This window comes from Eretmochelys imbricata, chromosome 2 (genome assembly GCF_965152235.1).
Source record: "Eretmochelys imbricata isolate rEreImb1 chromosome 2, rEreImb1.hap1, whole genome shotgun sequence".
In the NCBI taxonomy this organism is placed as follows: Eukaryota; Metazoa; Chordata; order Testudines; family Cheloniidae; genus Eretmochelys; species Eretmochelys imbricata.
The window spans coordinates 158,280,284-158,305,207 of NC_135573.1; the positions used below are offsets into that span (position 1 = coordinate 158,280,284).

Genomic DNA, 24,924 nt, shown 5'->3' on the forward strand with positions numbered 1-24,924 from the left:
AAATAACATCTTATAATTAAAACACAAAGAATTTTTTTTAAAATGACACTTCACTCTTTAACTTAATTTTAAACTCCTCAGGGTGTGGACTGTCTTCATTCTTTATGTACACCAAGCCAAACCAACGGCAGTCTATCAAAATAGAAATGGATGCTCATTTTTTATCTTTGTATTTATCTCAGATTTGACAAAAAAGACCTGGGCCCTGTCCTACATGGAGATCTACTAGAGTGTATCCCTCAGCCTGTGCTCTGTGTGGATGCAAGGGTCTGGGATAGTGGGTCCTGATATAGGATTGAGGCAGGCCCAAATCACTTCCACTCTGGATTTTAGTAGTTTAACTTTCAGGTTCTTATGAAGTAGCACAATGCTGTTAATCCATAGGAGAAAATCAAATCAAATTAAAACAAAAATGAAAAACCCACTGCCTGAGTACCTCAGGGGAAGTACAAAGGAAACCTTGGTATAGTGCATTAGCCTTTTGTATTTGCTCTGTCCCTTGGGAGGCAGCCAGAAATTATAGTGGTGTGCACAGTTATAAGAACACAGACAGAACCACTGGCATTTGGAAAATATCCATGGATATGCTTCTGTTGGTCTTAGTTTCTGTAAATGACAGTTGTTACAAAACCTTTATTTTGGGTCAGATTTAGCCCAAGTTTGTCACTTTAGCATATTTCTTTTTCTACCTAACGTTAGACATTATGCTATAATGTATTTAGTCCTAGAGATCAGTAAAATTAATTCTGAAATAATCAGTTACTGCTCATCTTGCTGCAATGTAAACAATATTTAATAGAAATTGACAATGATATAAACACAACTACAAAATCAATGTAAATACAGTTACTTTACTTATCAGTTACTGTATATCCATTTTCCTTTTGCTCTTTTTTATGTAAGTGATTAATGTTTTCTCCCTTTGCAGAAGAGAACAAACATTTCAAGAGGCACTTTAAACAGGACAGACTTGAAAAATGAAAGCCTTTATATTTTATTTTCTGCACTCCTCTGCTGTTATTTTTATTTGTCTGTGAATACATAATTTCTTCTGTTTAATTCTACAGTTAGGTCAGAATCCTGGGCTGATTACCCCATGACTGAAATACCCAGATGAGGGAAGCTGAGGAGGAAAATTCCATGAGAATTTATTTTGCTCAGTTACTTCCCCAAAATCAATCCAGGTGATGGTTTTACTCCCTGCCCAACTCCGCACTGTGCATGAGCCAAGGTAATATAATCCCACACCTGATCTGGGGGGACTACTTGTAAGGATAAGAGAATTGTTTAGTCTCTACATCCAGTCAATCCTTGAAATCTCTGCTGTGTGTGATGATGGCTTTTATGATGTGGATATCTGTCTACTAGAGATGGGCTTAAAATAATCAACCCGTTAGAGATCAATCAGTCAAAGCAATAGGGCCTTCAGCAATACCAAGTTGGGCAAAGTCCAATCTGGTAACCTAGACCTCAAAGGAAAAATAAGTGATTAAATGTTTTACTTTTCCATTGTATGAATTCCCTTGACGTGGCAACTTTTAGATTACAACTCTCATGTAATCCTGATTTAAGACCAATCACGCCCTCATTTTTATTAACTTCAGTAAGTAGCAGATCAAAGTCCTTGTTTTTATTTTCGTTCTGTATTATTTTAAATAGCATCCTGTCTTTGTATTTCAAGCAAATATTTTTTTGTATAATGTAGTGTAAAGTGACATATGCACATCAAGCTTGGAAGACCATGCAAATCTAATTTGAAAACATGATTCCACACTTTTTTCATTGGTACAGAGAAAGCATCTCACATCTAAATAATATAACAAGAAATCTCACTGTTACAGTCACTTCCGAGTACTTTCCTGAGAGTTTTGTTGCACTGCCATGCAGGAAATCAGGAGTTGGGAGCACTCTCTGCTAACCTGGCTGTGAACACAAAGTGTATCTTTCAGTTGACGCAGTCTCAAGGTAAACTGCACTGCCTAGTGAGCATTTGTTGTTGGCCCATCAATGGAAAGGCACCAATAGTGGAGACACCTTCATGGATGGGGAGTACTGCAAATGTGGCTGCAATGAGGAGGGGGGAAAATATATGAATGTACTACAGGAAATTAGCATCTTTAGAATACCAGTGAGTCATCATATATTACATGTGCCATAGTACATGAAATGCCACTACTTTCCCCACACATCATTTTTCCAACAGGGCCTTCTCTACCCTCTTGAACTTTTTTAATTCAACAGTTAGTTCCCAATATCTGAGATAAAGCCACATTAGTCTTCCATTTTGACGCTTGTTTGTGTTCAGCACATTACCACAATATGTATCATACTTAAAAATATCTTTTAAACCGTTTTCCATTTCTATATCCACAGCAACAGGATCAGTTGCAGCTCTAACTAGCAAATTTTTCTCTATTTCTAGTCGCTGGTTTCTGGGCAGCACAAAACTGCAGTAGATCACTTGTCTTTCTAAAAGTGCTTCTTCAAATTCTTTTATTACAATATTAGCTCTCTTTTGCCATTGTGCTTCTTTTGCAAGACAACTCTGGTACAAGGCACCTGCTGCCCCTGAGCGCCGCAGAACCTGCTTTTCTTGCTCCAACTTTTCGTGTTCCTGTTCTAGAACTCTTCTTTCTTCTACTAATTTGCGACTCTGGGAGATTAGGGCTTCACGATAACTCAGGGTTCTGTTGTGTTCCTTTTCAAGCTCCAACTCCAAGTGAGCAACTGTGCGGCGATTTTCTGTGATTATGTCACGATATTTTGATTCAAGATCTCTTTGTACAGATGTTAGTCTTCTGTAATATTCTTTTTTTTCTTTTTCTATCTCTTTCTGAGACTCTCTGGACCAGATCCAACCTGTCATACATAAAACAAATTCCATATGTAAACAAAATATGTACAGTATTGATAATCAAAATTATTGAAGTACTTCACAAAGAAGTTCTGTTGCTACTTTTAGTAGTAACTTTATTTTTTTCTCCCCAAAGACACAAAGGGTGAAATTCACTTCAGTTCAGATGTCCCACAAAACTGAGAAGTTGTTTGGTCTATGTTATAGAGGAGATCAGACTTGATTATCAGAATGTTCTCTTCTGGCCTTAAAATCTATACATCTACATTTTTAAAACATAAGAATGGCCATACTGGGTCAGGCCAATGGTCCATCTTGCCCAGTTTTCTGACAGTGGCTGGTGCCAGATGTTTCAGGGGGAACGAACAGAACAGAGCAATTTATCGAGTGATCCATCCCCTGTTGCCCAATCCCATCTTCTGACAGTCAAAGGTTTACGTACACTGAGACCATGGGATTGTATCCCTGACCATCTTGGGCAATAGTTATTGATGGATCTTTCCTCCAAGAATTTTTCTAATTCTTTTTTGAACCCAGCCACACTTTTTGCCTTCACAACATCCCCTGGCAACAAGTTCCGCAGGTGGAGTGTGAGTTGTGTGAAGAAGTACTTCCTTATGTTTATTTTAAACCTGCCTCCTATTAATTTCATTGGGTGACTCTGGTTCTTGTGTTATGTGAACGGATAAATAACACTTCCTTATTCACTTTTTCCACACCATTCATGATTTTATAGACCTCGATCATATCCCCGAGTCATCTCTTTTTTAAACTGAACAATCCCAGTCTTTTCAATCTCTCCTCACATGGAAGTTGTTCCATACGCATCACTTTTGCTGTCCTTCTCTGTGCTTTTCCTAATTTTAATATCTCTTTTTTGAGATTGGGCGACCAGAACCGCACGCAGTATTCAACGTGTGGGTGTACCATGGATTTATATAGTGGCATTATGATTTTTACAGTCTCATTATCTATCCATTGCCTAACGGTTCCTAACATTGCTAGCTTTTTTTTCCACTGCTGCTGCACCCGGAGCAGGCGTTTTCAGGGAACTATCTACAATGACCCCAAGATCTTTCTTGAGTGGTAGCAGCTAATTTACATCCCCATCATTTGTCTGTATAGCTGGGATTATGTTGTCCAATGTGCAGTACTTCACATTTATCAACACTGAATTTCATCTACCATTTTGATATCCAGTCATCCAGTTTTGTGAGATCCCTTAGCAACTCTTTGCAGTCAGCTTTGGACTTAACTATCTTGAGTAATTTTGTATCGTCTGCAAGTTTATCCTGCAAGTTTTATCTGGAAAAAGGTGTAAACAGTGAGATGGCTAAACTTGCAGACGATACAAAATTACTCAAATTAAGTCGAAAGCTGACTGCAAAGAGTTGCAAAGGGATCTCACAAAACTGGATGACTGGGCATCAAATTTTCCAGATCATTTATGAATACGTTGAACAGAACTGGTCCCAATACAAATCCTTGGAAGACCTCACTATTTACCTTTTTCCATTGTGAAAGCTGATCATTTATTCCTACTCTTTCTTTCCTATCTTTTAGACAGTTACAGATCCATAAGAGGACCTTCCCTCTTATCCCAAGACTGCTTTACTTTGCTTAAGAGCTTTTGGTGTGGGACCTTGTCAAAGGCTTTCTGAAAGTCCATGTACACTATACCAACTGGATCACCCTTGTTTACATGCTTGTTGACACCCTCAAATAGATTCATGAGGTATGATTGCCATGTTGATTCTTCCCCAACATATTGTATTCATCTATGTGTCTGACAATTCTGTTCTTTACTATAGTTTCAATCAATTTGCCTGATACTGAAGTTAGGCTTACCAGCCTGTAATTGCCAAGATCACCTCTGGAGGCATTTTTTTTTTTTTTTGAAAAATTGGCCTTACATTAGCTATCCTCCAGTCATCTGGTACAGAGTCTGATTTAAGTGATGGGTTACATACCACAGTCAGTTCTGCAATTTCATATTTGAGTTCCTTCATAACTTGGATGAATACCATCTGGTCCTGGTGACTTCGTATTGTTTAATTTATCAGTTTGTTCCAAAACCTCCTCTGATATCTTAATCTGAGACAGTTCCTCAGATTTGTTACCTAAAACATATATGCTTCTCAGCGTACGTGGGGGAAGGAAGTGATGTTGAGGAAGTAGTTTAGGGTTTATAGAAAAGCTGTTCTGTGGCCCCTAACTTCAGGGCCTGAGGTTGGAGTTTTGTGAGTAAAATAAACTTTCTTTGCCTCCCAGTGTGAGGTATCAGTTTGGGTCTTGGTGGTTACAGACCTTATCTCTCTCTCTCTGACTCTGGAGATGGGGGCAGGACGAGACACATATCATCACAGCAGTAGTCCTGAGTTCTGTCAAGGCATGATGGTAAACAGGAGAAGTGTATAAACAATACCATTTCCACAGGACAGCTGAGAGCCCTGGAAAGAGGCTGTTCTGATAGTCATTCCTGGAAGAGGCAAGTACAGCCACTTTTTTTTATTTTTATGATCCTTTGCTTTGCATTGAATTTGAGGCAGAACAGAGGAACGTCTGAATCAATATATGAGGCTGTGAGTATGTACTCCTGCTTTTATGGTCACACTGAAATAGACTCAAAGGCAAAATAACTTTCTGTTCACATTTTGAGGACGTGCCTTTTTATTGTTCAGCCTGAGACAATCATGCTATGCTAAAAATTTATAGTTCTCCCCTCAGAAAGTTCATGGGTCAACTGTTCTTCAGTATTAGAATTCTGATAATCAGAAGTATTATCTCAGATATCAGAGATCAAACATAATTCCACTAGACTGATTAACCCATAAAAAATGGCACAAGGTCCAATCTTCCAAGGGGTCCACATGCAGAAGTCCCATTGATTTTGATGGGAGCTACTTGCACAGCACAATTAGGAACATAGGAGTTACCATATGGGATCAGACCCGAAACCCATCTCGTCCTGTATCTTGTCTCCAACACTGTCCAGCACCAGAAGTTTCAGAGGAAGGTGTAAGAACCCCACAAGGAAAACATATGGAATAATCTTCTCCCAACATTAGGTATCATCCTGTTCTCTAAAAGCTTTGTTAGCATGATTTATAACACTGGATATTCTTTATGTCCATGTAAATGTCCAATTCCTTTTTGAATCTTGTTAAATTCTTGATCATACTGACTTCCTGTGACAATGAGTTCCACCTTTTAATTACCAATGTATGTGGAAGCTTTTTTTATAAGTTTGAATTTGCCACCTTTTAATGTCTTCTTGTTCTTGAGTTATGATACAGGGAGAACAGAACTTCTTGATCTATGCCATACATTACATGACACATTTTTATCATAACACCTGTTATTCATCCTCCTTCTAATCCCAATCTTTTCAATCTCTCTTCCTAGGAGCTTTTCCATGCCCTTAATCATTCTCATTGCCCTTCCTTGAACTATATCTAATTTTGCAATAATCTTTTTGAGATGGAGTACTGCACACAATATTCTAGGTGAAGCCACATCAATGATTTGTATAATGACATTATAATATTATGCATATTATTCACCATCCCATTTCTTATGTGTCCTAATATCTTGTTTACTTTTTTGACCACAGTTATGCACTGAACAGAGGTCTTAATTGACCTGCCTACAGAGACACCAAAGTTCTTTTCCGGAACTAATACAGTTAATTTTGAACCCTTTAAGGGGTATGAGTAATCTAAATTTTTCTCCCCAGTGTTCATTACTCGGCATATAGTTACACTGAACTTCATCTGCTATTATGATGTCCATTCACCTTTCTTGCTTAGGTTTCTCTGAAGTTCTTCACAGTTCTTTTTGGTCCTCACTAACTTAAATAACTTTGTCATCTGAAAATTTTTCTACCTCACTAACTCATGCTCCTTTCCAGATCATAATAAATATGTTTAACCACCTGGGACCTAGTATGGAACCTGGAGGCACCCCACTACTCACCTTTTGCCATGATGAAAATTAGCCACTTAATCCTGCTCTTTGCTTTTTGCCTGCTAGCCAGTATTTGATCCATGACAACATTATGCCTGCCTCTCACATTACTACCACTCAACCTCTTTAACAGCCTCTTGTGAGGCACCTTGTCAAAGCTCTTTTTGGAAGTCTAGATAAATCTCAACTGGTTTTCCTTTACCTACTACATTACTGACACCTTCAAATAATTCCAAGAATTTCGTGAGACATGATTTTCCTTGGCAGAAACCATGCTGGTTAGACCATATCATATCATGATCTTCCAGATATTGTGTTCTATTTAATTTTTAAGTCTCACTGATCTCTGACAGACTGACAATATCCTGTAATATGGATTATGGATTTGTAATATGGTGAACAAACCTATGGAATTAAGATGAAGTTAAATTTAATCAAACTTTACTGAATTAAATTAAACATCTTTGGAGTTCATTGGATTAAAAATGCAATTCTTTTTGTTCTAGTGAAAGACTGTATGGAACTTCTTTAGCAAGAAGACAAGATTACTGCAATTTCTGGATGGCATTAGGAACTTCTAAGGGCCTTCTGGAACAATGTGTGTGAAGTGGATTCCCAGGCAGTACCTTGGAGCGAGGGGAACGCAAATTCTCTCCTCTAGAAGCCAACTTTTCGAAGATATGCAGGAGAAGATAGACTCATTGCATACTAATTACCAGTTTCTGGAAACTCCAGATCAAAGTGCCCTGAATTGTATAAGGGTGGACTAAACTTGTCATGAGCATGCCTGTTCTAAACTGAAGCTGTGATGAATTTATAACCACAAGGAATCCCCTGGGGTTGGGGCTTGGAGGATTGCACCTGCCAGAATCCATGTTAGGACTGGGGTGGACTCTGGTAAGCCTACTAGCATTTGTGTATGTTCTTTTGTTTTTAATATGTTTTCCCTGTAATATTTTTTTACCTTAAGAATAAAGTCAGCTTGCACAGGAAGTGTTATGTGGTACCTTATAACTATAGCAATTACACCCCTTAACCGTCTTTGAAGAGAGAAGGCAGGTGTGTTTAAGCAGACTGTTTTTGCTGGGACTAACCGAGTGAAAGCAGGGAACTGTTACGAAGGGAGTGAGACATGGGTCTCAGCCCAAAAAGACAATGGCTAAGGAGTTGAAAGCATGACAGTTGGTGCCCTTGCTGGACCACTGAGGAGAAATACAGGTGCAGTTGCCCTCAGTTGTGACAATCTCCAATTCCCCATATCACAACTTAGAGCCTTTTTTAAAAAAATACAGGTACTTTTACTGCCCTCCAATCCTTTGAAACTGTGTGTGTTTTTAATGAGTTTGTATATTTTTGCTAGCAGATCAGCCACTTCATGCTTCTGAAGTCATGGATGGATACCATCTCAGCCTGATGATTTATTGTTTTTAAAATTATTAATTTGTTCCAGCATCTTTTTTTCTGACACATGCAGGATTGGAGTCAGAATCAATATGCTGGACAAATTGTACAAATGTGTAAATAGAGAATTAGTTTTTATTAATTATGATCTGAGATTTAAAAAACTAAACCTCAGTCAATACCTGTCTATTAATTTGCAATCAGGTCAGTTAAGTCATCTGAGTAACTTTGTCTATAGGTGGAGTTTTCTCACTATGGAATTATGTATATTTATTGCCTTGAAGGTACAAGAAGCGCTTGAAATGAATATTTTGGAAAGCTTTCAATTCTTACATTGAGCACCGCTCAATTTGCTAGCTATATGCCACTTTTTTTTCCCTCGACTGTTCAGTTGAACCATAGGATCTTTATCTAAAGTGAAGTAGGTAGGAATGATAAGAAGAGTATGAAAAATGCCCCCTTGTCAAGAGGATGTTACAAAGAATAGTCCTGTAAAAGGTTCAGGTATCAGCCAGCCCAGTGCAATGGTCCCTGAACTAAGTAACCATTACTATATAGTACTATAAATATACATTTCTTTCTACAGAAAAAAAAGTTTCCATTCATGGAAACTGTACACAAATAGAGCAAAAACAGACAGACAAAAGGAAAAGGGAGAAACAAGATGTAAAATAAATAGTATGAGTCATATTATGGGAGGGTGGTAAAGCAATAGTTACAGTTGAGTCAGATATTTGTGTTTAACAGAGGAGAGAAAGGAAGTATCTTCTACATTATTTTAGAAAAAAATCACAGAAGAGAAGGAATGAAGGCTCTGAATTTTCTGACATCTGAATTTGTTTAAAATACGTATACTAATTACCAAGTGTGTCACCTTTTTTTTTTTTTTTTGCAGAACCATTTTACAATGAATACATGGGCACTTTCAATATAAAACTTCTAAGGTATCTAACTGAATTTCTATAGTTTACACAAATATTGATTTTAGATTTTTTGCTTTTGTAATTTGGGTGATTTTTTTTTCCATAACTGATTTGAGCTAATCCAGTTTCAATGTGCTGCATTAACTCTGATAACATTGTTTGCTAGGCAGTGAGCTGTATTTACACAATAGCACATTAAAAAAATTCTAATGGGCCATTTTACAGCTCTGTTGTCAGCAATTTCAGAATCACCAGTTTGAAATCACAGTGATAAATGATGATAAATTCTTTGATAGGCAGCATCCTATATTTTTTTCCGTAACAGCAGATGTGCAGGTTGCAACAGGTGCATTCAGGGTGAACACTTCTCTATAGTTGAACATTCACTGCAGCCATCACTATACTGTCATTCTTTATAAACCACGGTATTATTTGTTTTTTATTTCTCATCTTTAATGTATGCAGGTTTTTTTTAGGGAAATTCATGCAAAAGTCAATCTTTGTTTAACTCCAACATTCATAGAAGATGGACACACTTGTTAAAATTCTTTTTTTTTCCCCTAAGAAATGTTTAGCATTCATACTTTTAACGTGTCATCCTTGTATGTATGCTAGCCTTAAGGCTGTATGATAGTTTACCACAGGGGACTGTAACAGGGTAGCTGGCCCATTCAATTAAACTACTCTCAGTTCTGTTCCAGTTCAGGTGCTCTCAGTCATGCCAAATGAGAAGGGAGGGCAGCACCTAGGGGGCTATAATAGGCCTGGTGAGAAAGCAATCTACTGAGTCAGAGAAGACTGGTTCAGTCAGGAAGAGCAGGCAATGAAAACTGTCAGAGAGAGAGAAGGTGGTTCATGGGAGAGGGCTGAAAGCAACAGAGCACTAAGAGTAGTCTGCTGGTTGGTGTTCCCAATCTAGAGAGCCAGGGCCAGAGGGCTGGAGAGCAGGAGCAGACGGAGAGACCTGCAGGCTCTAAGCTGGAGAGCTGGAACTAAGGGCCAGAGAGGTCTCAGTCAAGGGACAACAGCACATGGGCTTACTTGCTGATGTCTTCCTGCTGGACAGCTGACCCTCAGAGGAACTATGAGAGGGCCAGGGGGAGCGAGGAATGTTTCCCTAGCAAGGATGCTCCCAGCAGAGAGGCTGTGGAAAGAGCAGGGTTGTCCCCAGAAGGAAGGGCTGGGATGGCTGCCCCGGCAGTGGGACAGAGAAGAACTTAGATTCTAGGTATGCTGAGAACAAAGCTGGGTTTTAAAGAGTGTGTGTGTGTGTCAGAGAGAGAGATAGATGATGTTTTTAAAGTGTGTGTGTGTGTAAGAGAGAGAGATAGATGATGTTTTGGGAATATTGATTATGGACTAATTGTACTATGTTTTGGTTACTAAACTATATTGATGGACTAGAAGATAATCTTGTATGGAGTTACTGAGGACCCTAGAGGGAAACTGAGGTGAGGGGCCACGAGGGGGTGCCTGCGAGGAGGCCACTCGTTTACAGACATGTTAAATTGTTTTGTTTTCTTTCAAAATATCCAACCAAAAACTTCTCTTAAGAGGACATATACTTTTTAGATGTGTCCTCCTCCTATGTATGTATATATGGAGTTAAAGCTCTATGGTAATTTGATGCCTTGGACATTAACAATGTGTTCTGGAAGAAGGATAATAGGTAAGAGTTGATATGACTTACATTTGTGTATGCAGAGAAACAGAAGTGTTTGTTGACCATAACTGTGTATTTGCTAGCTTTTCAGTACTTGAGGAAAATGTTAGAATAGAATACAGCACCCTTAAATAAACAAATTTTGTTTGTGTTTATGCGAAAGTGATTTACAAGTTCTAGTACTTTTAAAGAGGGACTGGACGAGGGTAAGCCGGGAATAGACAAAAAACTGCAAGTATATGGTGGAAAACAAGACAAGATTTGAAGTAGAAGTGAGAGATCCAGAAAGGTCAGGTAGGTTAGTGATGGATCACCATGTTGATTGGAAAATGTAAAGATGAAATCCCTCCTCCTTTGTGACTACCAATTTCATTCTCAGAATTCTGCATTTTATTAACTGATTTAGAAGGGAAGTGGCCAGTAACTTGAAGATGGAAATTTTCAAAGCAGTGGAATAGTATAGATTCGTATACCAGAGTAAGTAATGACAGGTTTCAGAGTAGCAGCCGTGTTAGTCTGTATTCGCAAAAAGAAAAGGAGTACTTGTGGCACCTTAGCGACTAACCAATTTATTTGAGCATAAGCTTTCGTGAACTATAGCTCACTTCATCGGATGCATCCGAGTGCCACAAGTACTCCTTTTCTTTTAGAGTAAGTGAAATATGGCTAGTCTTAAAAAGATGATGTTTTGGGTCAATGAATAAAAGGGATCCATAAAAATATTGTCTGTTTCGGGAAGTGTAAGGAGATAGCTTTTTTTCAGGTTCAGCAATTATTGTCATGCTACACTCTTATAGCTTAAAATAAGGTTAAGTTACACGTACTCAAAGTTTGTTTAAAACAAAAGAAAGATTTATATCACATTATTCCAGGGGTTCCCAAACTTGGTTCGCGGCTTGTTCAGGGTAAGCCTCTGGCGGGCCACAAGACACTTTGTTTACCTGAGTGTCCGCAGGTACGGTCGCTCGCAGCTCTCAGTGGCCGCGGTTCACCGATCCTGGCCAATGGGAGCTGCAGGAAGTGGTGGCCTGGCCTGCACCACTTCCCACAGCTCCCATTGGCCGGGAATGGCAAACCGTGGCCACTGGGAGCTGTGAGTGGACGTACCTGTGGATGCTCAGGTAAACAAAGCCTCTCGCGGGGCTTACCCTGAACAAGCCGTGAACCAAGTTTGGGAACCCCTGCACTATTCTAACTGATGATCATTGTTGGGCAGAGGTCCAGAATAAACAGTTTAGAAATTTCTCTACCTGCCTTTTCAGAGATTATTTATTAAAGGTGACTTGCAAAGGTGACTTCCCTTTCTTAAGGGAATTTGCCCTGTTTTGCTTCCTTCTGATGCATTAAAAAATGTAAGTTTTTTTTCCTTTAGAAACTAAAGACAGCTTTAACTTTTTTTTAACCTTAGAAATATCAGGAGCATCAAGTCTTATTAGCCCTGGAGAATCTCAAGGAAGTACCAAGGATATTTATTCTAAGTTTTAACACCTTAAGGGTTAATGTACTGAATGTTAACAAAATTTTCCTTTATTTATGCTATTAGTTACTGCAGTTAAGATGGTGTTAAAAACAAAAGTTTTTAAAAAGTCTGAGTCACTTTCACTTGCTAAATTTTCACTATCACCATTTCACTAGTTTTCTAGTCTTCACAAGAGGGACCTCCAGCCTAGACAGGCCTTGAATTTCTAACATTAACAATTTGCTTGGGGTGGCAGGGGACCTCAGCCCTTCTTCATACATCAAAAGACAGAAAAGGCACAAGTCTAATTTTTTAGCTTTTTGCAATTCCTTCCCTGCCAACTGGGCTGCATACAGTATTCTCGGCAGGCTAGCTGTAGAACATTGTCTCCCTTCTTCAGTGAGTTATCTGAAACAGTACAACTACGCTATTGAAAGTAATATAACATATCTTTAGAGCCAGTCCATGGACACACTAGCTCCACCTTTTGTGGGTTCCCTCCAGCTTGTTGGCACCTTGCTAATGTGTCACATGCTGCTCCATCAGCATGGTGCACTTGCAGAATGGAGCTTACTAAAATATTGGTTAAATTCCACTTGCAACCCTGACTGCCAAGGAACTGAGGGGAAAAATTGCCTTAATACTCTGCCTGTAACTTTCCACAACAGGATCTCAAATCACAATACAAATATTGAAGAACTTGAGCATCACACAACTTCTGTGATGTAGTATTATCTTAGATATAAGAGGATGGATTAGATGATCCAGGAAGAGCTTTCTAGCCATAGGCTCTAAGTCTGATAGCTGCACACTCCAGTTTCAGGCTCATATTACTTTAATATCCAGGATTTCTTTTTTTAAATCCTTTCTTTACAAGGTACATACACCTAGAATCCATAGTATATAAATAGCACACATTTTGAAAACTCTGGTACCATTACTTACAGTAACTTATAGTCTCTACAACACTCATTAAAGCACAGTATCCTCAACAGTAAGATCATCATTAACAGACACTTTGGGGCACAGGAAACATTTCTATAATGTGTGTACCTATGATAGATTACCTTTGAGGGAATATAAGAGTATTTTGAGCTATTTATTGTCCTTACTCTGATCAATTTACAGAGCCAAAAGGAAAGCAGTTATTTTTAAGCATGTAGGGAATAATCCTGCATTCCTTAAGCACTCAAAATCACCACTCAGTCAAGCAATACAGTACTCAAAGAATGCAGGGTCTGTCCCCAAATGTGAATTACTGTACAGGGCTGCTTAGAACTCTTACACAGCAAGAGACTGAAGTTTTCCACAAACAGAGCAATTTATTAGATAATTTTTCACATTGTAGTTTTATGCATTCTGAAAACATCCAAGATAAGTGCTATTCACCACAGGTAAATAAGTTTTACAGTCAAACTGCTTGGGCAGGGTATAGCATTGTGTATGTGTCTAACACAATGAGGCTCCCCATCTCTGATTTGGGTTTCTCGGCACTATCACATTCGACTCAAATAGTCTGAAGCACAAGATAAAAATGTTGTAACATGGCTCCCCTACACATCATCCACTTCACCAATATCTCAAGCCTCCTCACTCAGCTCTTATACAGACAGCTCCACACCATCTTATGCATGGAACATCCTTCCTGAACTGATCCTTAGGGGTTACTAAGCTGTCCTACTTCAAATCCTTCCTCAAGGCTCACCTCTGCGGCAATGCCTAGATGAAAACTGCTAGTTAACAATGGCTAGGTTACGGGACAACTGGTAATAGACTTTAAAGAATACAAATGTATAAACACAGTATTTATAAATAACAATTTTAATTATATTCCTCTTTTCCTACCATTCATGTCACTTCTAGCCCATATCCAATGGCTTAAGGCAGTGGTTCTCAAACTATGGGGCAGGCTTCTAAAGGAGGCGTGAGCTGTATGCCTTTTTTTTTGGAAGAGCTCTGGCTGTCAGACCCAGGTGCCTGGGCTTGTGCACGCCCAGGAGGCAGGGATAAAGGGAGCTTTGCCACCTGGGCTTGGGCTCTCCTCCCTCCCCACCCCCTTACTGCCAGGCAGCCCAAGTTCAAAATCTCCTTCTCCCATCCAATTCCTCAACTGGAGGCAGTGAGGCTCTGGCTGTCAGCCCCAGAGTGGAAGCAACAGTAACTCAGAGGGCATTCTGCGCCAAAAAATTAAAAATTCTGCACACAATATTTTAAAATTCTGCAAATTATATTTGTCAAATAAATGTGGAGACATGGCATCGGGGAGCACGGGCCACTGGCTGCATAGAGATGAGAGATCACTTTGCACTCTCAGCACTGAGGCTGCACCCAATCCTGATACAACGCAAGTACAGGGCCTGCCCCCAGAAACACCCCAGGGCCCTCCCGCTCTGCTCCAAGTGCACAGGTGGGGGCAGGCAGGCTCAGCAAGGCAGGATCCAAGTGTGGGGGGTTGCAGGTGTGGGTTGAGAGGGTTCTCAGTGGGACAATCTGGGTATGGGCGGCTCAGTGAGGGATCCGGGTGCGGGGGGGATCTGGATGCACAGAGGCTTGTTGGAGGGTTCTGGGTGCAACGGTAATGGGACTCTGCAGTGGGGTCCAGATGAAGGTGGTTGGGGCTCAGCAGGGGGATCTGGGTGTGGGGGAGATAGAGATCGAAGGGGGGGGGGTCTGGGTGTGGAGGGGTCCAGATGCTGGAGGAGTGGGGTTGAGTGGGGTGGGGATCCAGGTGTAGCTGGTTGGGGCTCAGTAGGGTGGGAATCCAGGTGTGGGTGGCTCACTGGGGTGGTCAGGTGTAAGGGAAAGGGGCTCGTCGGGGGGGTTCTGGGTGTGGGGTAGGGTGAGGGTCTGGGTATGAGGGGTTCTGGATACATGGGGGTTGGGCGGATGGGGGAGCAGCTCTCTGTATAGGAATCCCTCCCCTGCAGTTGCGGAGCGATGGGTGCAGGAAGTGCTTATGGGTGGGTTTTGCACAGCTTCCTACAGACAGGGGAGAAACCTGGGGGGTAGGTCTGACCCAGCCCTGGATGCCGTGCAGGGAAAGAGGAAGTCCCGTCCTCCCCAACCCAGCCCAGACTAGCAGCTGAGCCCAGTGCAGAGTAGGAGCCAACAGCCGCGTCTTCCCCCCAGTCCCACCCCCCACCCCACAGTGATTTACCTCTCTGCCAGCTGCCCTGGGCACCCAAAACATACTTCTGGGAAGGGTCGCACGACTGCTCTTGTGGCTTCCCCATCAGAAAGCCATTTTTCTGCAGGGGAGCAAAGAAATCTGTGGGAGACATAACTTCTGTGCAGAATCCCCCAACGCGTAAGCAGTGCAGAAGTAAGGGTGGCAATGGGGCACTAAGTCTGCTGTGAAAAGTGATATTGACAAATATCACTTTTCACGTTGGCACCTTTACTTCTGTACTGTTGCTGGCACTGTGCTGCTTTCAGAGCTGAGCACCCAGCCAGCGGCTGCTACTCTCCACTCTGCCTTCAGAGCTGGTGGAGATATATATCCTGGGGTAGAGGGTGGGAGAGGGGGCGGAAAATACTACAGATACAAAGAAGGGAGGCCTGACCAAATAAGTTTGAGAACCACTGGCTTAAGGGGTTTTGGACAAAGTCCTTAGACTATAAACACTTTGGGGAACGGACTACGTCTTCATGTGAAATTGCAATGCAACTAACACAATGGTGTCCTCATCTCTATTAGAGCCTCTTAACGGTATTTCAGTGTGTTATCTGATAATAATGAGGAACAGTGAGGTTAAATGACTTGCCCAGGGTTACTCAGTCTATGGCAGAACACAGGTCTCCTTCCTCCAACTCACGTGCCTTAAACACAAAACTTTCCACTTCCCTGAAAAGAGGCAAACTATGGAGGAGCAGAAAGGATGAGTAAGGGAAAGGGAAAGACTACCAGCCTACAATTTTTTTTCCCAAAAAAAGAACAAAGGTAAATTAGCTTGTGTAGACAAATGTGTGTACTAGTATTTTTATGTATTAGCCTTCCTTTACCTGCACATACCAGTCCTCCTAAACATACATTCCCTCCCAAATAGGGTTACTCCCCCAATTCTCTCCTCTTCCTTCAAAGGCTCTGAGATGACCCTCCTCCAGGTAGCAAGGATGGCTGCATTTGGCTTTCCACTGGATTGTGGAAATGCCATTTCAATCAGCTGGACAGAAGAGGGCTTGCTGGAGCAGTGTATTGCTGCATGAACCTTTTGGTCCAGAGAACTCAGCAGCCAGTTCTGACCCCCCACACATGGCAACACATTGTATTTCCACTAGAATGCTGGGCCTGATCAGAAAAATATAATTAATAAAAATATTACTTACGAAATGCAGCCAATCCCAGCATTGGAACCAACAAAGCATAATTCCATTTGTTTCCATCACCACCATTTTCCCTTGGATTAGGCTGGATATTCCAGTTTGGAGGATCATTTAAATTATTCATGGAGACACCTTTAGATTCACAGGGGGAAAAAAAAGTCATGTCAGTGGTACCAATGATTAGGGGAGGGTGCTGATAGCAGTAGGTAACATGGACATGTGCACCTATTAAAACCATACCTAATACTTGGTTCAGGATTTCTATTTCAGATTCTGGATCAAACTGGAACTAAAGAGATAGATTTTCAACTGTAAGGGTAATTAACCACTGAAACAGATTACCAGGGAAGTGGTACATTCTCCATCACTTGGAGTCTTTACAGTATAGTCTAGTTCAACACAAGCTATTGGACTCCGTGCATAACCACTGAGCGTTCTATTACCTGTGTTATGCATACTGGTGATCAGACTAGATATCACAATGAACTCTTTTGGTATTAATCTTAATCTATCTATTCTTTGCTAATGAAATTACTTCCAGTCAGTAGACAAAGGGCCTAGCACCTCAGAAAGCCAATTTCACTCCTCAAGCACGGAAACAAGTACAATAACTAATCCATAAGGCCAGTACCTGTTCTTTGAGTCCCACTGCTGCTGTAACACATATAAAAACCCCACCAATTAATGATGCCTAAGATGGTGAGCAGGTGGAGATAACCGGCACTTTAGTAATTTTTAAAAACTTGAAAATGTCTTTTGTTGTGCTTTGGAGTAGACAACCAAAATAATGAAGTCTCAGTCCTACTGGTGGTCTCTGGACACTATGTTTGGCACTCTCTACCTCAAAGCAGCACCCTAGAACCTGCATATTCACCATCACATAATTATGATATGTTTTGTACAAAGTATGTCTTGTGAGGAATCATTTTAAAAGTCTTGATCTGTTGAACATTGATATCCTGTTGGATTGTATGTGCTATTATTGTATGTGAGGTTATGAAGTTTTGGTGTGTGTGTGTGTGTGTGCACGTGTGAAATATGTTTGAGGTTGGGAACACCCACAACCAGTCTTTCAGGTAAAGCAATGAAGTAGCCAGACAAGCTGATGGCCCATTAAAGAGAATCTACACTCCCAGTTACCATCCCAGAAGACTTCTGAGAAAGAGCATCGTAGATAATGGAGAATGATTGACCAATGAGGGTGGACCCCCAGTCACAAGCACAGAACTTTCCAACAAGCTGGAAGAAACTATAAAAGAAGGGGAAGTGACATCATGACATGGCCTCACTCCCCTCACAACTCAACATCTGGAAACATGTCCGGAGGACAAAGACTTTGAAAGCAGGAGGGTGGTCCCAGGCTGGAGGAGAGTTCCAGCCTGTGTATTGAAGTTTCCAGACTTGTTTGTACCATCTCTCAGGATGAGGCACTGCTTGATTCCAACCCCATTTACTTTACAGAACTTACACTGTGAATTTATTTTATTCCTTAGGTAACCAACTTTGATCTCTAGGCTTATTACTTATAATCACTTAAAATCTATCTTTCTGTAATTAGTAAATCTGTTTTATATTTTATCTAAAACAGTGTATTTTAGCTGAAGTGTTTGGGAAATCTCAGCTCAGTTTACAATGGCTAGTGTATGTCCTCTCTACATTGAGGGAGGGGTGGACTTGGTAATGAACTTACACTGGTCAGGCTTCTAACCAGGGCAAGGCGGTACAGTTCTGGGGTACAAGGCTGGGAAGCTGGGGGGAACTGGCTGGAGCTTCTCTGTTGTTGGTTCATGAGTGTGTGGGAGCATTCATGTAACTCGACTGGTTGTGTCTGTGAAGGGTAAGTGCAGTGCCTGCCACAGGTTTTGGTGCTTGCCAACATCATCACAGTGTGAGAAGGAGCCCAGTTTGGGGGGGGAGGAGGGAAGCTCAGCAGTCCCATAGTTCAGGCTGCACCCGGGAACCCTGTCATACTATAATCATATAAATAAAAGTAAAACATGAATCCAGATGTTATAAGAGTTGCCTTTAGGTGGAAAACAAACTGGGTTATTGGTTAGTTTTGAGTTGCTTTCTTCTTGTAAGACCAAAAGTTTCAACTATCCACCCACCCTCCCTTCAAAAAACACAAAGCTGATTCTTCCTTTAAGAGTGTTGAAAGTAAGATGTGTATTCCAGGAATAATTAGCTACAAAGAAAAAAAAATTGTCTATTGGTAAACTTATTTAAAACAGGGCTGCATTTGGCTCTCCATTGCAACACCACTCTTTTAATCAGCCAAACAAAAAAGGGGTTGTGGAGCAATAAGATCCTACCCGCTGCATCTGCAGTGCTCCATGAATCGGCCCAGAGAGTTTCCTGGTACAACATGAAATACAATTTAAAGTAGAATAGTGTGGAAGGAATTGCTTATACAGCGGAAGACAGTTAATTTACTGCTTGTGAAAGATGTGGTCTTGGTGGGAGTCAAATAGACAGGCAAGTCCTTTGTTCATCCGTGGAACAGGTGAGTCGTGGGTACTGGCATGTGAGCTCCTCCCCCCACTCCCCACCACTGACCCAATTTGGCCATTACATTGTACAGAATTATCAAGGGAAAAGAGAAGTTCATCTCCATGCTATTTCAGACCTATGTATTTCTGTGAAGACTGTCAACATGGATCACAACGGTATTACAGTACAGACCTGTTTACATGCGAATTCGCTTAAAGCACGGTAGCGCCATGCCTCCCAGTGCTACCTATTTAACACGCGAGACTCATTAATATGCGATACAGGAACTTGCTACGTTGAGCTACGGATTTACTCATTAACTCACTGACAGAGAAATCGACAGGAAGTGCAGAGCAGAAACGTGTTGTACGTCTTTATCGATATTGGTAAAGACGTAACACACGCTTAGACATTGTCATGCTAGACAGATATATAATATATATACTACATTAGAAAATTTTAACTGTAGGCCTAATATAATGGCAGAGGGCAAGCGTCAGAGTTCCTACACTGTAGAAGAAAAGCTAGCTGCAACAGATGGAGTAAATAGTGGAGAAACCCAGGCCAAAGTTTCAAAAAATATTGGGATTGCCGAATCTACTCTCCGAGGATGGCTAAAAAACGAATCTAAACTGAATGGCTTTGTACAAAATATCAATTCTGCCATGGGGCTTAAACGAAAACATGTGTGCTATTCAGCAAAACCCACAACAGACAAGCCATGTGCACATGGTTTGCTCAGGAAAGGCTGAAAGGAATGCCGCTTAAGTGGGCTAATTCTTCAAGCCCAAGAGACAAAATTTGGAAATTTAATGGGGGATGAATCATTCCAAGCCAGCAAGGGGTTTATAAGTCATTTTAAAAAGCGTCATGGCATAGCGCAGGTATCGATTTACGGAGAAAGCCGATCAGCCGATGAATTGGCCGCGAATGCATTTCCCACCGAGTTAAAATCTATTTTACAAAATGAAGACTACCACGCAGAACAACTTTATAACTGTGATGAAACAGCTTTATTTTCAAAACTGCTACCTGACAAGACTTTAGCCTTTAATTACGAGACACAGAAAACAACTGGATTTAAAAAGACTGTGTGACTCTTCTTTTTTGTAGTAATAAGATGGTCAGCCATAAGCTTGCCCCTCTTCTCGTTGGCCGCTTTCATAAGCCTCGCTGCTTTTAATCACCTCAACAGAGCCAAACTGCCAGTAATATACGCTAACAGCAAAAATGCTTGGATGACGAGACATTTTCGACGACTGGTTCCACAATAACTTTGTTCCAGCTGTTTGTAAGCTTCTGTGGTCAAAGAAACTCGAAGCCAAAGCACTTTTGCTACTTGACAATTGTCCGGCCCATCCTCCAGCTGAATCACTGGTATCAAGCGATGGAAAAATTCAAGTGCTATACCTACCATTCAACACAACATCAAAAATTCAACCTTTAGACCGGGGCATTATTCAGAATTTTAAGAACAGTTATTAGTGGGAGATGATTTTGGCGATCGTGTCATGCACGTCTTCAGGCATTTCCGAACTCCTGAAACAGTTAAACATGAAGGAAATTATTTATTTAGATAAAAAAGTTTGGGACGGAATAAAATCAAAAGTCCATTGAAAACTGCTGGATGAAGGCTTTCGGTGATGCCTTTTCTGTCAAAGACGGCTCAGACTCGGAAAACTCCAGCAGTGGCACTGATTCAGAGCCAGACTTTGAAGGATTTTCGGAAGAAGACGTCCTACAAACACGCACACAGACAAAAGAGGATAAAGGTAAACTTCTCTTTCAAATGATAAAAGATTTTAGTTTGGATACATCGCCGGAAATCATTACCGGGTGGCTGGAGATGGATGAAGATTGCCCGACTTCAGAATTTCTGTCCGAGGAAGAAATATTAACGGGCTGCAAGGCTACATCGGACTGCGAAAGTGATGGCGAGAATTCTAATAATGCAGGCCTAAATGACAATGACGACGACAATATCGTTGAAAAGGTCAAAATTTCGCTCACAGAAGCCCTTATTGCTGTAGAAACTGTTGTAAGATTTACGGAGGAGCAAAATGCGGAAAATATCGAAATCATTCATCTTTGGCGAAAGACAGACTTCATAAGAAAGAAAAAAAACGCGAGCCAGAAAGAGCAGAAAATAACAGCGTTTTTTTCTAAGTGAATCATAAACACTTTTTTCAGCATGGCCCTCTTAACCCGCAGTCCGTTAACACGTGGTCATGATGGCTTGACTCCCGACAGCCGTACGTAAATGGGTCTGTACTGTATGTCTATTACTATAGCACCTAGGAGCCCTAGTCCTGGACTCCACTGTATTAGGTGCTATACAAACACAACAAAACGATCATTCTGTCCCACAGCCCATACTGACAACAAATTTTAGATTGTATGTCCACTGAGAACTGGACTGCCAATGTCCATATCTGATAAAAGAAGCTGTGCAGTTACCCACCTCCACTTCTGCGTATTACACAAATATGATGAGTCGTTGTCCTCTCTTGTAAAGATGCCAAAACAAGTACTTCTTAAAAAAAATAAAATAAAATAAAAAAATCATGTTTAAAAAAAAAATATCTTCAGAGTTTCAGGGGCTTTAAAATGTCTTTAAGCAAGTGTTTACACCACAACTCAGTTATCAAATATATGTTCATATTTTTTATTACCTCAGGAAAAGCAAATATTCTTCATGTTGAAGGACTGTTCTAAAAGATTAGATTTTTTTAAAGAGAAGTTCTATTGGTTGTAGAATATTTTTTCTGCCATTCAGCACCTCTAAAATGCCATACTTACAACACAACTATATTTAAAAGTATTCTACATTTCCTACTTAAAATGGAAAGTGAACTTGGCTAAAAGTGTTGGCACAAGCCAACTTTTAAATACCAGCAACGTTTTGTTATGTTAAATAATCATGATGCCGAAAAATCTTTACAAGGAAGAACTTTAGCATTATAGTATATCAGGGGTCAGTAACCGACGGCATGCGAGCTGATTTGTAATGGCACGCTGCTGCCTGCTGGGTCCCAGCCTCCGGCCCCGCTCAGCCTGCTGCTAGCCCAGATGAACGTTCGGAACCCCAGGCTGGCAGCGGGCTGAGCGGGCCAGCGGCGTAAGATCAGCATTTTAATTTAATTTTAAATGAAGCTTCTTAAACATTTTGAAAATCTTGTTTACTTTACATAAGAATAGTTTAGTTACATAATATACAGACTTATAGAGAGAGACCTTCTAAAAAACGTTAAAATGTATTACTGGCACACGAAACCTTAAATTAAAGTGAATAAATGAAGACTCAGCCCACCACTTCTGAAAGGTTGTTGACTCCTGTGGTATATCAAGAAAAAAACGAAAAATACCCCAGAACTTTGAGATTTACTTACCATCAATTTAACAGACTTAGGTACAACTTAGCCACTTGCCTAGAAAATAGGACACTGCAGCTTCTTTATTAAAGTCATTTTAGACCTAAAAATAAAATGATTGCTTTAGTAACCAGTTAATTTGAGAGATTAGGATTTTTAAATATGAACATTTCGTCTTTATTTAAAGTGATAATTGGCGAAATCAGATCTCTCTGATAAGGCAGAAGTATAGAACAGGTTTTGCCGGTGTTGACAGAGATGGTACTACCTTTCTTAGAGCTTCAGACCAACAAGTCAGTCTTTCAGATATTTCAGACCTGTCCCATGATATGGAGTAGGGTCTGATTCTACAACAAATTCCTCTTTACAGAAATGAAAGGAGAAAAAAACCCTGCTGCAAGCAACTATAATTTTGGTTTTCCAAATCAAAGTCTATTATGGTGCAACTCATGTATGCAAGACTTTAGTACATCGGAGTTTGAGGGCTGTCTCTCTAGCACTGGGCAGGGATAACAGAGTTGGGTAGATGGATTTAGGACCTCTCCTCACATTCACCCCCCACCCCCCGAGTATAAGCATTTGTTTATTATGTTAAGATACCTGTGGGCTATCTAGGGTACTGATTTGGCCCCATCACTGCAAACCCAGACCACCCTCCACACTTTGAGCCTACCACAGTGCTAGCCCACAGAGAGGAGTGGGTTGGGAGCTCTGCCCTGGCCAAGAGTGGGCTACTTTGCCATGGAAAGGGCTGTAGTGAAGTCCAAGAGTTAGCTGGGCCCTGATGCACAAAGATACTTCCAAACCCGAGATTTAGGTGTTCAAGTCTCAAGTTAGCCTCCTGCAGGGTTTGGCAGGAGTTTTGGGGATCACAAAGGAGCCGAAACTCACTCAGTGAGTAAGTTTTCAGGGTAAAAGTTCCCCTCCGCATCTAAATTTCAGCCTCTCCACTTGTGCGCAGCTGTCTGGGCACCTATCTCTCACCTAAATTCCTGACCAATTCATGAACAGGGAGAAGATTTGCCTTTTGGCGTTCGCTGGCCTATCTCACACACAGGGCCTGATCCTGTACATGTGCTCAGAGGCTGCCAACCACTGTGCCGCCTACATCCCTTGGTTACTCCTGGGGGAATCCTGCACCACTGCACATGTGCAGAATTTGTGTCCCCTGCAGACTGCTTTGCTTGCCCACAGAAAAATGACTTTCTGACAGGAAAGCAAAGGGAAGCCACAAGAGTGGTCACGTGACAGTTTCAAGCAGTATGTTTCCGGTGCCCAGGACAGTCAGCAGAGAGGTAAATCACTGTGGGGCAGAGGTCAGGACTGGGGAAGACCTGGTTGGTGGCACCTACCCTGCGCCAGGGTCAGCTGCTAGCATGGCATCCGGGGCCGGGTCAGACCCACCCCCCAGATTTCTCCCCCAGTTGAAAGAATCTCCCACCTTTCCCATCACTCCTCAGCTGCAGGGGGAGGGATCCCTGTACAGGGAGCTGCTCTCCCATCTGCCCAAGCCCCCTGTACCCAGACCCTCACTCCACCCCCAGAATCCCCCCCCCTTAAACCTGGACCACCCCAATGAGCCACCCTACCAAGCCACCTGGATTCCCACCCTATGAAGCCCCAACCACCTTCAGCCGGATCTCCCTGCAGAGTCCCATTTCCATTGCACCCAAATCCCCCACAACAAGACCCTCTATAGCCAGATCCCCCCTGCACCCGGATCGCCCACTGAGCCGCCCGCACCCAGATTACCTCACCCAGAACCCCTCTCAACCCACACCTGTATCCCCCCCCCCCCCCCAGCGCCTCCACACTTGGATCCTGCCTGCCTCCACCTGGCATGGAGGAGTAGGGACCTGGGGTGTTTCTGGGCCAGGCCCGGTCCTTGTGTTGTGTTAGCTTTGCGTGCAGCTATCTAGAGGGGGAGCTGCACAGTGATCTCCCACCTCCGTGCAGCCAGTGGCCCGTGCTTCCCAGTGCCACACTGGAGCCTCCACATTTATTTGGAAAATAAAATTTGCAGAATTTTAAAATATTGGGCGCACAGAGTTTGGGGGCGCAGAACGGTCCGGGTCCAGTGACGGGGCTGAACAGGCCGCGCGTTCAGAGGCCCACCACGGCCAGACCGATCCGCGCGCGGGGTCCTGCGACCCCTGGACAGCCCCGGGCGCTCCCGCCCCCACCCACAGCCTCACGCGCTGGAGGCGCGGCCTGGAAACTCAGCAGCGCCTCCCGCCCCCGCGCGTCTGGGGACAACCCCGTGAGCGCCCCGGCCGCGGAAGAGGAGACTCACCGCACAGACCCCGCCAGGCCCAGCCGAGTAGCCGCCGCCGCCGCCACTTACCCGCCGCCAGCGGGTCCAGCCCCCACCTCCCCGGACCAGCCCATTGGAACGGGAGGGGGAAAGGGAACAACAGCCGCGGGAGCCTGGTCGCCCGTTACACTATCCTCCCCCGGCAGTTGGTCTCTCCCGG

At 42.1% G+C, this 24,924-nt stretch overlaps 1 protein-coding gene across 4 annotated transcripts; it reads right to left on the bottom strand.

Annotated features, from left to right (window-relative positions):
- Positions 1-775: 775 nt before the first annotated feature.
- CCDC127 (coiled-coil domain containing 127) lies at positions 776-24,924 on the bottom strand. 4 transcript variants are annotated; one of them, XM_077810902.1, is made up of 5 exons: positions 24,744-24,869; positions 22,469-22,553; positions 21,541-21,612; positions 16,593-16,721; positions 776-2,859 (listed from the first exon to the last, which is right to left on the bottom strand). In XM_077810902.1, exons 4-5 carry the CDS (start codon positions 16,711-16,713, stop codon positions 2,189-2,191), a joined length of 792 nt encoding a protein of 263 aa, XP_077667028.1. In that variant the 5' UTR covers positions 16,714-16,721; positions 21,541-21,612; positions 22,469-22,553; positions 24,744-24,869; the 3' UTR covers positions 776-2,188. The 4 variants fall into 4 exon arrangements, with proteins under 4 accessions (XP_077667028.1, XP_077667027.1, XP_077667026.1 ...); XM_077810901.1 differs by lacking the exon at positions 21,541-21,612 and having other exon boundaries at positions 24,795-24,924; XM_077810900.1 differs by lacking the exon at positions 21,541-21,612.